At 33.2% G+C, this 17,879-nt stretch overlaps 1 protein-coding gene across 4 annotated transcripts in view; it reads left to right on the top strand.

Moving 5' to 3' along the window:
- Positions 1–17,879, top strand: part of CCDC171 (coiled-coil domain containing 171) — a 161,770-nt gene that overhangs the window by 69,385 nt on the left and 74,506 nt on the right. For 3 of the 4 annotated variants that reach the window (XM_085326234.1, XM_085326236.1, XM_085326235.1), the window contains 3 exons: positions 4,575–4,801; positions 5,445–5,627; positions 7,760–7,945. In XM_085326234.1, the coding sequence (XP_085182360.1) occupies positions 4,575–4,801; positions 5,445–5,627; positions 7,760–7,945 (596 nt within the window). Of the gene's footprint in view, positions 1–4,574; positions 4,802–5,444; positions 5,628–7,759; positions 7,946–12,710; positions 12,790–17,879 lie in introns of those variants that run through there. The other variant, XM_085326237.1, reaches the window with a different exon arrangement.

Raw genomic sequence — 17,879 nt, 5'->3', positions numbered from 1 at the left:
AAGGAGATCTGGGCTGCTGAAAAGTGCCCAGTTTTGCCTTACCACAGTTGTTCTCCAGTATTTGCTTTTGTTAAGTCAGTGGGGGAAGAGCAATGAAGAATAACTGTCTTGGAAACAAGGATTTCTATATCTGTCAGTTATTTTACTGTGTGATTTGTTTGTGATAGGAGTGTGTGAGTTGGTGCAGATCAGAGGACTGTCTCATTCACTTTTCCGTCTCTTACGGTGCCTGCATCTAGTTAATTTGGACACAAAAAATTTTTCTGTGCATGATGTAAAACTCCTTTGTTGTTCTAATCTGATTATTCATGCTAATCAGATTAAAGGCTAATTATTTCTAATGCCACAGCATTTCTGGTTTCTGAAAGACCATTCTGTTTGATAGTATTTTTTTCATCTGTTTAAAAAAAATTTTTTTTACTTGCTGTTTTGTTTTTGAGAAATAAAGACCTCTCAAATTACGCACACTACAGCATTCTTATTTTATGTCTCTACCGTGTCTCCTGTCTAACTTTAGCATCCCTAATCTTCTCAGTCTCTCCTCACATCTTACTATACCTGCAGAAAATTTTAATACCATTCTCTAGCAATGTCATCTTTTGATTCCCAGCTATTACATGTCTTTCTTAGTCAAGCACTTCTTTGCAGTGAAGATTGATAGAAGACSTCATTTGATTCTTCTGCACTAAAGTCATCCTTAGTTGTTCTCCATTTCCTGATAATTCCAAACAATTTTGTGACAGAATAAAGAATATTGGAAGAAAGGAAGCATAATTTACATAAATAAAAGGAAATTATAGGACAAAGAGAATGTGATACAGTTCAAGCCTGAACAGTAGGCTAGTTCTAGAAGTCAGCCATTGAATCAAGAGTTTTGAATTAGTTTCAGAAACTTTTCTTGGGTCATCTAGCTTTTCAGTAATTTAAATTTGCATCCTTACAAAACAGTGTTTGAACTGTGTTTCAAAATACTTACAGAGGAGATACTGCAAGTGTTGCTGTGTATAGGCAGCTGAACAAGAACAGCAGATTGAAAGAGAATCAAGGGTGAGAATTGTGACAGTATCATGGTACTGAAATGACTAATTTTTGTACTCCAAACCTCATGATATTTTTCCTGTATTGAAATATATGAGACTTCTGATGGACCCAAATTTCTGTACTCTATACAGTTTTGATGCTCAGAATTAGCGAGAGCCATGCTGATAAAGTTAGGGCTGCAGTTTGATAAGTCTTTCATAGCTCCTCTCTATTTAAGTCATTTTCACAGAACCCCAAAATCTAACTGCCCATGTATTACATGGGATTCTGTTGCTTGTGGGATCGACCTTTCTTAAGAACCTCTGGTTCACCAAATTTTAATAAATATGAGTTAGAGATGAAATTCCTGGAAGTACCAAAGTAATGAGAGTTGGAAGAAATATATTTGAAAAAAGAGTTGCATAGTTAAGACTCAAAGATATGTGTTCTTTTGTGTTATGTAAATCATATTTCAAGTAGGGATTTAACTCACAAATTCACTTAAATGATTTTGATTTTTTTTTGTATGTAAATAAGCAACTGAGAGGAATCTACTCTGTTTAGATCTTGAAAGTCAGTCAGTTCTGGTTCAGATTAAACTACAAATCACAGGAGAGAGTAGGCACAAGACAGTGCTATGATAGGATGTGGAATGGCTTAGTGTGTTAAGACAAAAGATGCACAGGTTCYGAGGAGGCATTTGAGGCAATTGAAAGGAACCAAATTCAGATCAGTCAGATAACAGTGGAACTTGTGGGTTGTGCTCTGTGGTGCTTTAAGGTAAAAGGGAAGAGATTGGCACATTCCTGGCACATTTGAGAAACAATCTTTTTCATATATTTTTGACATTCATGATCATTTTCCTCTGCTCTGCTCATTAGTAGTTTGGTTTACATTCTGACATGTTGTCTTGGAATAATCTCAACTTCAGCTTGAATAGTTCTTTAAAATATGTTTTTGGTAAGCTTAGTCTTTTTTTAACAGAAGCTGTGTTACAGTAAATCAGAGAAATAAAAGGTTAAGTTTGTTTGAATACAAATGTCATCAGCTGTAACATACACAGAATCTTTGAAGCTTAGCATGAACATTTTAGTCTTGTATAATATACGGAGTTCATTCTTGCTGAGTTTTCTATTTCACCAGAACAAAGCAAACTAGAATTCTTTTTTCATCTGTCGCTGAAGTAAGATTTGTCACTTTTCATTGTCTTTTTCTTCATTTAATGTAAAATTAATTGCTTCTTGGCCTGTGACTGTATTTGTGTAATTCATTTCTTAGATCATTAAATACTTTTACTGTAATTCCCTGATTGTTTGTGGGCATATACTTAAAGTGTATATGCTGAAAGTGTAAATTCTCTTCTCACTGGTAGTAAATATAGTTACTTGTAGAATTGTGTTTTATTCTCATTTCACCTTTCAAAGAAGTATATGACTCCTATCAACAGATTTTTGTTTTACTCAAAACCACTGTTCATTAAAAATTAAACAGAGGTGGTGCTTTACTTTTTTTGTTTCCCATCCCAAGAAAGTTTCTTCAGCTGTGGGGAAATACTAAAAATGCAACCAGGGGCTGATTAACTGGAATCCTGATAGTGAAGAGGAATGATGATTTCAGAATACTGAAACACAATTTCCCAAATTGTTATTATTAAAAATTAATTTTTATTATAGGTGAAGTGAGAGTTCTACATGTACAGAAAGACCTACCATGCTAGGAACTGCACACACAAGACAAAAAGATTATGCTTTTTTGCAGGCAGATTGTATCCTGTTTAGTGAGATGATAATGGGAGGAAAAATGAAGAAATAGCTCACTGGCAGTTTCCTTGCTGTAATAGTTACCAAAAATCACAGACAAGATTTGGTGGAATCTTGCATGGAAGGCAGTACAAATGTTCCAGTTTGAAATTTATGTTATTTTTCAAACTAATATTGTCATCATGATCGGAAAAAAGAGATGGCCTTTGAAACTGAAAGATAGGTAGAAAAGGGTTAAGTTGTGATATGTATTAAAATGTTGAAAAGTAGTTTGCCTTTAATGTGGTAAGTAAAGGGAAACCAACATAAGGAAGAAGCCTTGTTCAAGTGCAGAAAAAAGCATTAGAGTAGCAGTTTCTTCTGGATATGAGGAGAATAATCTTTTTTTGTGTCAAAGAATGTTTGATAACTGAAGTGCAAGATGAAAATGTTGGACAAGATTTTTAGCTTTAGAGGTGAATGGAAAGAGACATATCTTAGACATGGAGAAAGGAAAGATTTACTACTAGAATGGGTTTTGGAGAGCATGAACTCAAATACATCATTTCACAAACAGGAATGAAAGGTAAGCTGATGTTTTGAAACCACATTGGAGGATGGCTCTGAAAAAAGAAAATTTGACTTTATCATATGCTTTTTTTTTTCTTGCTTGGGGTAGATTAGGTTTCATATATATAAATGATGCATTCTTTATAATCAAAATCAGAGCTAATCTAAATATAGCAACCATCTTGCTTACTTTGAACCTTTGGCTTTATCTTTATAATGTATAAAGAGTTTTTACACTTAAAGTCACTGTGGTTGTGTTTTTTCTGTTCATACTTTTAAGTAAATATTTTAATTCACTGCAGCAACAGGAGATCTGCTTTACACTGAATGTAAATAAGCTCTTCCATGCTTGTCATCTTGCACTGATAGTATCATAAGACAAGTAATGACAGATTAAGACCTGCCTAGCAGAGGGAAAACTAAATTACAAGACTTTTATTAAGGCATAAATAAACCTATTAACTGTTATCTGGAATACCAATTAGTGGAAGGAGCACTGACAATTTTATTTATCAACATTAAACACAATTATTAATTACAGACCTGACGAATCTAGCAGTAAGCAGGACATGTTGGGTGTGCTGGGGCCTTAAGTCCATTATATGAGAAGGATGATTACCAAAATCCTATGGGGAAATAAGTAATTGTAGCTGTAAAATTTTAATTGCCTTGGAATAAGGTAAATTATATTCTCTTGTCTCAGAATATAAATAGTATGGCATTAAGGTACCAAGCCTCACTAGTTTTGAACAGCAAATGATTTAGTCTGTAAAGGGTGGGGGCTGAAAACACTCAGAGAATTTGCATTGTAAATATTACAGTAGAGTGATTTACCTTTTGTGGTTACATGTGACATCTGTCACTTGGTTTGCATTTAGCTTGCCTCAGTCATACGTGTTTTGGGAATCACTAAGTTAGAACATCCAAGAAGGACTTAAGAAGAAGAGAATTCTCTCTCTTGGAAGAGAATATAAAAACAACTGGGAAATTATTCTTTGACAACCAAATCCAATTCTTTACAATCCTTCTTACCCTTCCTATCCAAAGATTATTAGAAATAGTTTGTTCATTATGAAGATTGTCCTAGTTTCTCTGAGGAAATCCCATGAGCTTGCTCTTCCACGCCTAGTTTAATGGAAATTTCCCACACAGTACATTCAGAGAGATGTTACTTGTTACCCCATCCTCCCAGATGAGAATAGTAATCAACTTAATGTTTCTTTCTTGTGTTGTTATTTTTTGAAGATCCAAATTCCTGGCTTTCTGGACATTTGCTTGTAAGTGCAGCCAGAAACTCTTTTTCAAAACTTATGGAGAAGCTTAATGTAATAATGGAGACTGTTCCGCTAGACAGCAGCAGAAACATTACTTATGTGGAGAAGGACTCCTTGGTACAGAGGCTGGCTCGTGGACTTCATAAAATAAATGTTCAGGCCCTAAAAGCTGGATTATATGACAGACTACCCATTATGGTATGCATATTTATAGTGATATTTCCTGGAAACAGTAGGTTGACAGCCTAAATATTATGGTAGAGCTCTCTTGATAATATCGTTAATTTTATTTTGAATTCTATATAGGTCAGTTACATTGAAGTCCTATATAGAAAACATAACTTTATTTACAACACCACGGGCACAAAAGGCCCTGAATAGATCTTATTTTTATTGTTATAGTAAAAAAATTTAGGAAAAAAGAATATGTATTTTCCATGAATTATGTTTTAAGTTCTATCAAAATTGTATATGCTTTATAATAACAAATCTGTTACTCTACTTAATTTAAAGGTTAACGGTCTTTGTCTCTCTCCTGCTTACTATTCTTTAAATAAAGTTTCTGTGCCTTTCCCCAGTAATAGAAATGAAAAGATAAACTTCTTTTCGCTCAGAATCTCTCTTTCATCATACAACTTCCTTGAAAATTGATACTTTCTTGAGAACAAATTTTTCAGTAACCCTCAATAGTAGATGAAGCTGGTTCACATTTGTGTATGTATTTGAGATACTGAGAGCAAATGACAACTTTCTCTCATTTGCTTAGGTATTAAATGTGATTGATTTTATTGCTAAAATAGCACATTCTATAACACACAAAATTGTTTCCATTTACTAACAGAAAAGCATAGCATTCTTGCAGAAGCAAATATTTGAATTTACACAAAGGCTTCATACAGCAGAGGTGGAACGCCGTTCACTACGCTTAGAACTTGCAGAATTCAAACGGAATTTGAATGAGATGAAAAAAGAAGCTGACAAAGCCCAGAGCCTGCAAGAACAATTAAATATGTTCAAGCAATCTGTAAGTATATTTGATTTAGAAAAGACTGCTTATGGGAGAGACCTTCTTACACATATTTTGATTTGTGTTCTTTAGAAAAACAAGTATAAAACCAATCTACTATTAACGGAATTTTCCAGAAAACTTTTGTTGTAAATGTCACTGAACTATAAGCCAGATGTATTTAAAATAGTTTTCTTTCCATGGGTGTTTCTCTTTGATTTGCACAGTGAGGTATTCCATGTAAATTACATGTCTGGTCTTCAGTAACCCAGGGTTTCTTCCATAGGTTGAAGCAGTTGGTGTGGCTTATATACTAGCAGAAGAATTATAGATGTTACTTCAAAAGAGTAGAGTCAGCTAAAATGCAGAGGTTTAATAAATACGTTCATGACAAGCTCATGAAACATAAATATAATACTTGAACTCTGCACTGATATTCCTGAATATTACAGTAAGTCTTTTACTGTAGCTTTCAGTTTACTTGTAGGAGGGAATTTATCAAAAAAAATCTCCTTTCTACGTTCTTAATAGCCTATATGCACCAAGTCCCTCTTATCCTTTGCTAGAGCTAAAGGGTTTACTTCAGCACTATGGGTGCAGTAACCTGTAAATAGCACCATCTGGCAGGTGTGAAGAGAGACTAGAAAAAGGTTGCTTAACCACTATAAAGCTGCAGCATAGCAGGGAAAAGACACAGTGCTTGAGGGATTTATCCTCACTGCTCTATGGCTGGRTTTCTCTGTGTGCAAATGTGTTATTCTGCCAGATTGTCAATTTGTTCCCTGTCGTTGCCCAGAGAGGTTGTGGACCCTCCTTCGCTGAAGATGTTCAAAGTCCGCCTGAATGCAACCCTGTCTAACATGCTCTAGGTGACCCTGCTTGAGCAGGGGGATTGGACTAGATGATCTCCAGAGGTTCCTTCCAACCTCAACCATTCTGTGATTTTATGATTTGCCTTCAGTCCCTGTAGGAGGGGAGCAACCTGCACTTTTTCAGGATGTTGGAGACCCACTGGCATCTTTCCTCCTCTTACTTTCTGTAGGGTGCATTTGGAATTGGTCACATCTGAGCAGTCTGAGAAAGTGAATGGCTAAATATTCCTATCTGTTCTTACAGGTGCCTCAGTATATCTGAAATAGCCATAGCCCAGAATGCGCAGTATTTACTGTAGCTGTGCCCTAAGTTGATCCTGAGAGCTCTTTGGTAGATCTATCATTGTGACCCCATCAAAACACTTCCAAACCCAGCATAGTTAATAGATGATTTTGTATCTTTTTATACATGATATTAAAACATGTATATTCTCTTGAAAATGTGGTTCTCTTAACAAAAGAGAAAGGAGGATAAAGGAAAGGGGCTGAACAGAGCATATGTAGTATGTTTCGGTAAGGTCATTTTGACAATTTAAGGATATTGGGAAAAGTAAGACTTTTAGATAGAGATTGTGTTGTTTTTCCAACTGTGTTCATCAAATGTGGCAGGTTTTCAGGCATGCAAGTCTTACAATATTTTAAATAGAATTTTCAAAGCTAAATGTAACTTTAGAACAGTTAAATGAACTGTGAACTAAAGTAATTGCTTTTCATCCACTATTTTTCTGTGTATCCGTTCCTGATATATGTAAACTATTTTGCATCCTCTTCTATTGACTGCCATTCCATAGCAAAGTAAGTGTTCATATCCTCTTATCAGCAGATGGAAACAGACAAAGTACTCTGTAGTTTTACTTTCTCATATAAAAAGTGTATCTATTCTCCTTCCTATTCCTAGCTGGTAGAATGGCTCTTTGACTCATGAACAAGTATGTCTAATTGTCTTCAGTTTTGTTTTTAACAAGTTTTATTCCCTTACAGTTCTGCACATGCGTATTTTTTTCTTCATTAGTAATAATTCTTTACAACCTACGGTGTTAGGTTTGGATAGACTAATTAATACATATTGTTTACAGTAGCCTGAGTGCTTTCTTGAAAAAATATGATGAATGAAATTGCCATTCGGTGCTTAGCTTGTCTTCATATTTAAAAAAACGAGTATCGCCTGAGCATGCTTTTGTACTAGAATGTTGTATTATTAAATGGAACTCTAAAGGTCAGGCATATAAACAGATAAATACAGTTACACAATCAAACATAATTTATTTCCTTTATCAGAAATTGATCACCAGTGAGAGGTTTGAAAGTGCATGTGAAGAATTAAATCATGCATTACATCGCGAGCATCAGGCACAAATGCTTTTGAATGAACAGGCCCAACAGCTACAGGAGTTAAATAATAAACTAGAACTGCACTCCAGTGAAGAAAGGGACAAAAACCAAATCTTAAGTGAAACTGTAAAGGTAAGATGATCATCTTTCTACAATAGATACCAGCAATTTACCTTTTGGCAAATGCAGCAAATCTCACAGTTCTTGTGCAAATAATACTCTTAAGAGTAGGTGAATGTATACTACATCTATTGGGATTTTAAGGTACTAAGAATGTACTTTGAAGATGAAACTTTAAGATATAATTTACTTTTTTTGATATTGAGAGTGGTTTGTGTACACTACTTAGCTATCATGAGGTGTTTGGAGACCAAAGGAAAATTGATGGAAAAAATAGGGGAATAGCAGTTTTTCGATAAAGATCATTAGAATATTTTAAAATTTGAATTAGCTGTTTCCTGAATAGTGTTAAGACTATATTTGCCATTGTTTAGAATATGCTGGACGAACAGAAGAAGATGTCCTCCTTAATCTAGTTTTAGACTTTTTTCCCAGACATGATGAATAATGAGGAAAAAGAATTTGTTATCAAAGCCTTTGGTAACACTGATATCAAGGCAGGTGAACTGCAGCAAAGAGTTAGTCTGGAGTGGTGTACAGTTGAGAAAGCTGAAAGAATATCATAGAATTATTAATATCAAGAAGGGTTTTTTTACTAGTATTTGTATTTACTAAATGAATGTACCTCACTAAGGGTGAAAGATACTGAGATTTACAATTTACCTGTTGCCTTTTTTGGTCTTTCTCCATCTTCATCCTCCAACTGTTGGCATTATATTTTAATATAAGAATTGGTTAAACTTATCTAATGTTTAAGTAAGTATTTAGCTTGTTAATGCTACCACGTCTTTGTTTCAGATTTAACTAGCGTATATTAAGTCATTAGACTTGTGCTTAAATTTCTTTAGGAAATATTTGACTCAAAATTTTTGAAGGATGTTAGGATTGTAAAGAAGAGAAGGAGTAGGAGAAAAGTGTTATTTGAAATTTTCATTAGAGTCTGCTTTTTATATGTTGCTGCATTTTACCATATGATACTTTATACATAAACATTCCTGTGTGTTTGTTCAGTGATGATCAAACAAGAAGAAAATTGTTAATATTCAGGATGGTGTTTTAAAGAAATGTATTACATGGGTTAAAAATTACTGAATTAGATTTCATCTCTTACAAGTTTTATTAATAAAAATCTTGATACAATTTTTTGAGAATATGAGAGTCAAAAACTCTCATATCAAAGTCCTTGTTTTTGTTGCTTTTTGGAACACTATGATTTAGTGTAAAGCACTTGCTTGAGTATAACTAACTGAACTCTATAAAGATATGATGTGGTATAGTTATCTAGCTGCTATGGTATGAAATCTAAAAAAAGTGAATAAAATAAACCTTAAAATTGAAACTTATTTTTACGACTTACAGATATACTAGCTTGATTTTTTCTAAATGTAYCATTCCAAAGTTCTCAGTTCTTTCTGTGGAAGAGTTTTGAACCAACTGGAGATTGTAGGCTTGTTATCACATAATTGCACTGTGGTAACAGCAGCAATTCAAGCTAGTAATAACTTTAATTCAAGGATGAGAACATTGACTGCTGTCTCCGATTCGTTTGTGATGTTTACTCTCAGGATTAGCATAATATCACATATGGTTGTAAAAGTCTGTATCAGTGACCGTATCAAGGAAGGAACAAAGATCGGTTGTGGTAACACAGCAACACATGTTAATAATCTGGAGCTCTGTGATCTTTATATCAAAGATGTGTGACTTTATAATTCGTAATTCCTAAATCATCATCTCTCCTTAGTTTTTCCTCAATGCATTTTACAGTATCTATATAAAACAACCCAAAAAAGAGTTTGAAATGTATACTGAACACAACCTCCTAAATCCAAATTGTAGTCTGACACAAACTACTTTGATTCCAAGGGGTAGAAGAAAGATTTTTTTCTAATTTTAAGATCTACCACATCACATGTTTTTTAAAGTTCAATAAAAAGTCTTTATCATAAGCTTTTCTTCAGTTTACTGGAATCCCACTGTATTCATGGCTTAATGTGATAGACAGAAGTGGTCTGTGCTTCACCCTGATATTTTAACTGCCAGACACTTCCTCTTAGGTAAACCTTTTTTTGTGATTTAAAATACTTTTTTGTAGTTGTTATTTTGCAGTAATGTTAAACAACCTCATCTTCACCTAGACCTTTTTAAGACATAGTGTTCCTACAGTTTGATAAACTTTGGTAAGTCCTAAGTAGTACATAAACAGGGAGAAGAAAGATGTTCCACAGAAGGAAAATATTTCATCTTAAATTACAAAATAGCATCAGACTAAACTAAACATTTACAACCCTGCAGAGTATGTGTGGTGTGGAGGTGGTGTGAAAGTGATATTTCACATGAATATCAAACTGATCAAGGAGTAAAAGCTGAATGAAGAACTTACCTTGAAGTCTGCATTCATAGTTTCTCAGTGGGGAAGAAGGGGAAATATAGAAGAAAATATTAGATGTTTTTACTTTTGATAACTTATTTTGAAACTTATCCATACTTTCATAGTAATCAGTAAGGAGATACCTTGTTATTCACATACTTTCATAAAGTAGGCTTATTAAAGGAGTAGTGCTTAATTTCTTAGCTTTATCGGTTCAGATTTTAATCCCATTTATTTTTATCTGCTTAATGGCATATACTATAGAGACACTCAAGGTAGCCAATTACGTTTCAAGGTCAGCTAGAACTGAGCAGCCCTTCTACTCCACTTTTTTTATTAGATGAGTTAAGTTGCTAAACTCTGTTTCCTTTGTCTTTGTAGAGAGATTTTTACACATATGCTAAACAAGCATCCATAGTAGATATAATTTTTGCTCTTAATACAAGCATATCATAATTCAAATAAAATCCTTTCCTTCCTGTTGGCAAGCACTATGTATATTTGTATTTATTTCCTTTTAGGGATTTTTGTTCATGTAATTAAAGCTTTAAAAGACAGTTTTTATGTATGGGAAAGTGTCTTGTAAAAAACTCTATGTGCATTTCATGTTTCAAGTACAATATATATTAAATCATGTGACTTGCTACAGATATGCCTCAAAATAGTCTTAAATACCTGTTTTAGAGGAAATACCCTGACTAGATTCTTTTCTCATTTACTCTTCATTAAGTTTTACTCTGTTGAGGTTCGAGAAGCTGCCATTGATTTATGACAGCCTAAATGAGAAAGAATCTCATCCAAATGCTTTGATCGCACTCACAAAAAACATTTTTTTCTAATAGAAAGGTTTGGAGGACTAGTTTTCACTATAATTTTGTTTAAATTATTATAAATTATATATGTATCTTGTATTCAGAAAGTATGGAAGACTTGACTAACCAATCACATCCAGCTAAACTAGACTTTGATGGAGGGTGGGACTGTTCTGTTAGTTTTGTTAAAATTAGAAATTTTTTCCTGAGCAGGCTCTTTGGTGTGGTGAAAGTGCTGCAGAATTAGCTGCTTTTTGTTGCTTTTCCTCTTCAGACATTTATAGCCACATATTTTCCCTGGAGAATCATTTCARTTATTTATACAATTCCTTCTATTTGCACATGCTTTGCAAGTCAGTTTTATAGATAGCAGTTTCTGCAGATGATTTCAGTGTTGTAACTTACAGAAAGGTTAAATGGTTTCACTTACATGAGGAAGAGCAAGTGATTTTTATTTTCCCCAAATAGAACTGCAAGACTAAATAGAATAGGTTACAGTCACTATAAAAACAAGTTAATAGATTTGATATATTTTTTTGGTATTTTGAGTTGGAAAGATTGTCAAGATTTGGATACCCTTTGGGATACTGTTGATTTACAGAAACTTATTTGTCACTTTTGCAAAAAAATGTATTTCTGTGTGTTATCCTATTAACTTAAAGGTTATTCTTTGAAGAAGGTAATATGGTTGATTACTTACTAGTATGTAACTTAATAGACAATATTTATTAGGTTTAGCATATTAGAGACAAACAAGCTCCTTTCTGAATTAGAGTCTAAAATTCATAATTCGTTAATTAAATATTTTTATAAAGTTTCCGTACTCCGTTCTGAACACCTAAATAATTTATAGTGTTGCTAAAAATTAAATATAAATTAGTATTGCCACCTGCCGTATTCTTAGTCAAAAGAGATTATGTGTTTTCTTATCACAGATTACAGGTTAGAGAGTTTTGTCCTGTATTTATTTGTTTGTGCTACACTATTTATTTGCAAAATAATAGCATATGATCACTTCCTTCTCTGGTATGTAATTTCCAGTAATGATAACTTTTTAGACAGACACTCTTCAAAGGCTTCAGCCAGCTGAAGACTTGCTCTGGAGCTCACCCTTTGTGCTTTCTTTGCTTAAAGGTTGAATGGTATTTTGGAGGGAATTTAGGTATATGAGAAGAGAGAGCCTTTCCCAGCAGCTGCTTTCTTATGTAGCAGGAGGGTCAAATATGAAGAATCCTTTTATGGATAGGACCTGTAAATACRGAACTTCCTTTCTGCATTTCTTTCCTGTGAATAAGACTGTATTATTACTCTATCTTCTGCTATCTAAACTTAAACTTCACCTTAAAAGACCTTCTTTTTTATAGTCTGCCCATAAAAGTTTTTGTTTGTTTTATTGTCTCACTAATTTTTTTTAACATCACAAACTTGTATATTACAATTATTTATCACCAAGAAACATTCTAGGCAACTCTGTCAAGCATTTTGTAAGTAGCTCTTTGTGTTCTGTTGCACTGTTCTTTCCTTCTCTGGCTAGCCAGAGAAGCATTTATTACATTGAGGATCTAAGAGTTATTCTGCTTTTTTTCCACTGTAGAGATCACCTCATTAAGAAAATTGATCCCCTRCTTTCCCTCACTGAACTTACCTAACAATCTTACTAGAAAGTATGTGTATTTTCTTTGCTGTGTGCATGGAACATTCATCAGTATCAGTGGGAGTTGCCTGGAGGGACTGAGGTCAGTATATGGCGTTTAAGAAAGTATCGGATTTGCACCACAGTTATCAATGAAGAATTCTTCCTACTGGTAACTAAGTTGTTAAAGGTCTGTGTTAAGACCTTCTTTTCTGAGTTAGTCTTTCTGGAAAATTCATAAGCAAAAAGCAGAATGAGAAAAGAAATGAATTTATAATTTTGGTTATAGTATGTGCATTATTTGCGTTATTGTAAAGTTCAGTTCACCAATTCAAATTATCTAGTAAGAATTGCATAAGCACAATTCAGTTAGAATCTCTTATTTCACAATATGGACTTTACCGTTTTGCTATGCTGTTTAGTTCTTCCGCAGTTGCTCTCCTGTCCAGATTTGGAGTTGGATGTGTCAGTAATAATTCATTGTACTTTGAACACCATAAAGATTTTACACTGGAATTTGAATACTTACACTACATTTTTTATTATTTTTTAAAGTTTTCTTACTGCAGAATTTTACTACTAAGTCTTGTTTAAAAATATTACTCGGTGTTATGCAGCCTGATTTTCTTGGGCAAATTTATACTAAACTGGCTTTATATAGCAAGAAAATAATAAAATACTGTCTAAAATTCCATCTACTTTACAGTGAGAAAATAACTAATGGAATTATCAGCTTATTACATTTGCAGTCAATCTAATCAGGTGTAGATGTTATAAAGACAACCATTTCAATTTTATGTTTAAAAAGTCATATTTTGTTTTTAGTGTGTCAAATAGTTTAAGATAACTAGTGCAGTTGGTCTCACCATATAATAACAATTTGAGTGTAATTGGGCTCTGAAAGGCAACATCATAGAATAAGTCATGATGACGTAAGATTACTGGAGTTAATATTTGAGAGCTAATTGTAACTAGTTGGTTTCCAGTTAATCATAGATACTCCTTTCTAATAAAATTGTGAAATTGTTTGGTCATGCTAGTCTGATTTGATGAAGTATCTTAATTTCAAGAGTCATTTTAGCGCTTGTGCACTCAAGTACCTTTGCAGTAATTTACAGAGGAAGGTTGGTAACTAAGGCAGGTACAAATCTGTCTAGGAACGTATGTGGAAACAAGAATTGCCAGTAACAATAGTTCGGACTAAATTTGTTTCTGAATAGATGGTTTAGATATTGCAGGGGGTTGGTTTAATACATTAATGACTAACACATGGTGAGATCTAGAATGCTTCATTTACATCTTTACTGTGTAGTAATATCGTTCATTTAGGGAGTTGCTTGTTACCTTGGAGTCTCTGCTGCACTGTGGTGTTAAAAAAAAAATCTGACATTCTGTCGTACATTTAATTTAAAAGAAGAAAAATACTTTAACAAAATAATTGAAAAAAGCAGAATATTTTTATGGTAATTGTATCAAAAGTAACTTTTGATGCTTTCTGGGTGCTCCATTTGTAGGAACTTTTTTACTCCCTTTAGAGAGACAAAAAAAAGAAAATGAACAATATCTGGATTTAAAAGCTTAATAGTATTATTGCTGCTTTGTAATTATATTAATAAACACCTCTGTCCATGACCTTGGAATTTATAGTGCAGTGGTAAAGATTTATTGATGTGTAATTTAGAGGAAAAATTGAATTATTGTGTAATTACAGTATGTGATTATTAAGCATATGTACTTGCATGCCACTTATCCCTGTTGGTTTAAGACCTTCTACGATCTCTCAGTTTTCATTCAAGAATACTGAAAGGCTTCTTGGTAAATCCAGATTCGTGCGAGATCTTTGTTGTATTATTGAATCAACTGCAAAGAAACCATCTTACCTTGAGATGTGCAGAGAGACTCAATAGAGCTTTAAAACTGCAAGTGTTTTTTTAAATGTTTTAAATTCTATTTTTCCTAGTAGCTTGGATATCAATGTATAGGACTTTCTGATATACAGGTTCTTGATATACAAGCCTTTATGTGTAGATTTGCTTCTTGATGAACATCGCTAGGATTGCTTTATTTTTCACCTTAGTCAGACTTTCCTATGATCTCCCTTTCTGCTCCTGTATAGTTAACTCTGTGACGACCTTTATATCTTCTTGTAATGAAATCGTAACTAACTCCCAACCAACCATATGAATGCAATTTAGTATGTATCTCAGTGGCACAAGGAAAGAGATGTATTCTTTCATAATTCTGTCCCCTTTCTCAACTAACTTTTGTCTAATTTGATTTTTAAATTTCTATTTGATTCAGCTATTTTCATTAGGTGTTAGATGATTTTCAAGGACTTTTTCCAAAATTCATACCACCTTCTACTTCCAAGTTCTGTAGCTATGTTATCTTCTTTTTATCTTGACAAAGTGTGGAAGTTCTTTGAGTGTGTAACAGAATAACATTCAGAAGACAAATGACATTTTTATATATTGCCTATTACCTTTACAATATGTATTTATGATAAACCTGTGTAAGTTCTTGAAGAGTGCCGTGTGAATCATTATACTGTCTCAAGAAGGAGTTTTTCAAAGTTTTTAACAATTTCCAACTAAAGTAAACCTATCTTAATTTGATTTTTTTTATCTGTAGACTTTAACGTAAGTAATTAAGTGATTTGAAAATGATGAATTTAAGATTCGTGAACTCTAACATAAGTTTCAAGATTTTATTTGTAAATAGTAGTTCATTGCCATGCAATAAGAAAACTTCAACTGTAAGGATGAAGAAATTAATTTTTTATTCTCAAAACATTAATGATAATTCACTAAAATAATTGAGGATTTTTAGTATCACCCTATGTATTCGATAATATGCCATGTTTATTATTATTTCTTATATATGTGAGTAAAGCAGGTAATATTCCAAGTCTTAAAACATCATACAACCATTTTACCTCATCCTATACATGCTAAAAAAAAAAGTTGAAAAGTGTGGATATTATTTCAGCTTAATTGTTGCAGTGATTAATTGCTGTCAGTCATTGTAACTTGCTTTCTTGTGTGTGTGTGTCATGCTCAGAAAATGTGTTCCTCTTAAGGACTGTGCTTGCTAGTAGCACTTGATATACCACGAAGCATGTCCACAAGGAAGGGAGACACTCAGCCGTTATGTCTTTATAGCCCTTTGATCTCCATGTTACGTATGGGGATGTAATATATCTTTTGATGCTTTTTCAGCAGAATGATTTAGAAGTTTCCTACTATATTAGTTAAATTTTATTTCACTGTATCTATTCCTTCTGCTGAGAAGATTCTACTGTCCAGCTATTAATAAAGAAGGGATGGTAGTGACCTACGTAAGAACAAAGGTAGAGACCTTTCAGCATGAAATGACATATTTATCAATTCTTTCTTACTTTATGGAGATTTAAAGAACAAAAGGAATAAAGAGAATCATGTATGCATGTTTCCCCCCTGCAGATACTTCATTCAGTAGGATGTGGTTGGCATAATATTAAAATAAAATATGCATACACTAAACAGCATTTGGGGCTGTCTGTGGAAACATATGTTCCTGAATACAAATGTGCAGTTTGGTCAGACCTGTTCTACTGAAAGAGAACTCAGTGTGTGAATATAACCTGAATAAACTGGTAAATCTGTCTAAGCTGACATTAGTATTAGTGGCATGTTTAAAAAAATAAAATAATAAAAAAAAAAAATCTCAAATTCAGTATTAAAGAAAATGGAAAAATTCCTGAAGCAAGATGAAAACTTCAGCTGGTATAATTTGGCACACTTCGTGGTGTCTGAAACTGCTTAATGTGATGGCACACGCTAATATACTGCTGTCTAGCAGAATTGTGTAGCAGCCTTATTCAAGAAACTACTACAGAATGAATTGTAGCAGTAACTTAACTGGGACTACCAGTATATTGAATTCATGGAACATATATATATTTCTACTCAGAATTCAATCTTGATTTCTGCATAACCAATTTACTGAAACTATTTTTAAGACTTTTAGGATTTCCATTTTTGATTTGATGTGAAGACTGATATACTTGGTATACTGTATTACTTGTTTCTTCATTTTATTTAGAAAATAGAATACTGCATCATTGAACCTAACCCTGATTCCCTTTAAATCTGTGACCTAATTCTCACTGACTTTAGATTGTATGCCTTTTAAAATAGGTGACAATGGCAATGAAATTACAATAATTTAATTTGTAGGTAATATTTCTTTGTCACTGGTAGTAATTTTTGTTGTTGTTTCTCCTTTTTCCTGAATTATTTAAACTAGCTGTTGTGGTAAAGAAATATCCCAACCAAATTCAAGGTGCAGGTCCACTGGAGGAGCACTGTTGAAGAGCTTCATATAATTTGTTCTGGGGCATAGAAATGTCACTAGTAATGCAAGGTTAAGACCAAGAGGACATAATTGGAGACAGATGGTTTGAGCTCATTTCACGTATGGTGAAGCAATACATTGTATTGCCATAAATATCCAATTAAATATTTATATGTATGTATATATATACATGTGTGTATATATATATATATATAGTAGCTACTCTCTATATAGTATACTATATATATATAGTAGCTCATGTAAACTATAATAAAGATAAGAGATCAGTTCTGTTTGTATCTTTTTCTTGTACACTGTGTGGTGATGTGCACAATTAAATAATGAATAGCACAATTACACAACAACATTGTTAATGTTTACATGTAGTGAGAGCAGCGTTATAGAGCAGCATTAAATGCTGTCTCTTTAAAACTAGGGGCTTCAYATATAGGGATACAAAAGAATTATGAAAATATCTGTTTTATAGTACAAACTATAAAACATCTTTCTAAAATCTTGAACTGTAACAACTTTAAGGTTGGGGCTCTGTCAAGATAAAAAATGTAACAATAGAAAAAAAAATAGGATTCTGTCTTTTCTGTGGCACTTAAGTAACTGATTTAAGGGCATGACACTTCCAAAGTAGAGAAAAGCTGATGATGGTGCAGGGCTGGATCTTGTTTAGCCTGTATCTCTGCAGCATGGGCCTTTACACAGGGAGGGGAATTTACTTTTCTAGGGAGAAAGAAACAACCTTCTCTTTCTCTCTCTCTCTCTTTTTTTCTTTTTCTTTTT

This window comes from Rhea americana, unplaced genomic scaffold, assembly GCF_003343005.1.
Source record: "Rhea americana isolate MKP2758 unplaced genomic scaffold, rheAme1 scaffold_129, whole genome shotgun sequence".
In the NCBI taxonomy this organism is placed as follows: Eukaryota; Metazoa; Chordata; class Aves; order Rheiformes; family Rheidae; genus Rhea; species Rhea americana.
Note: the sequence above shows the minus strand (reverse complement) of the source record. Positions and strands in the feature narration are given on the sequence as shown.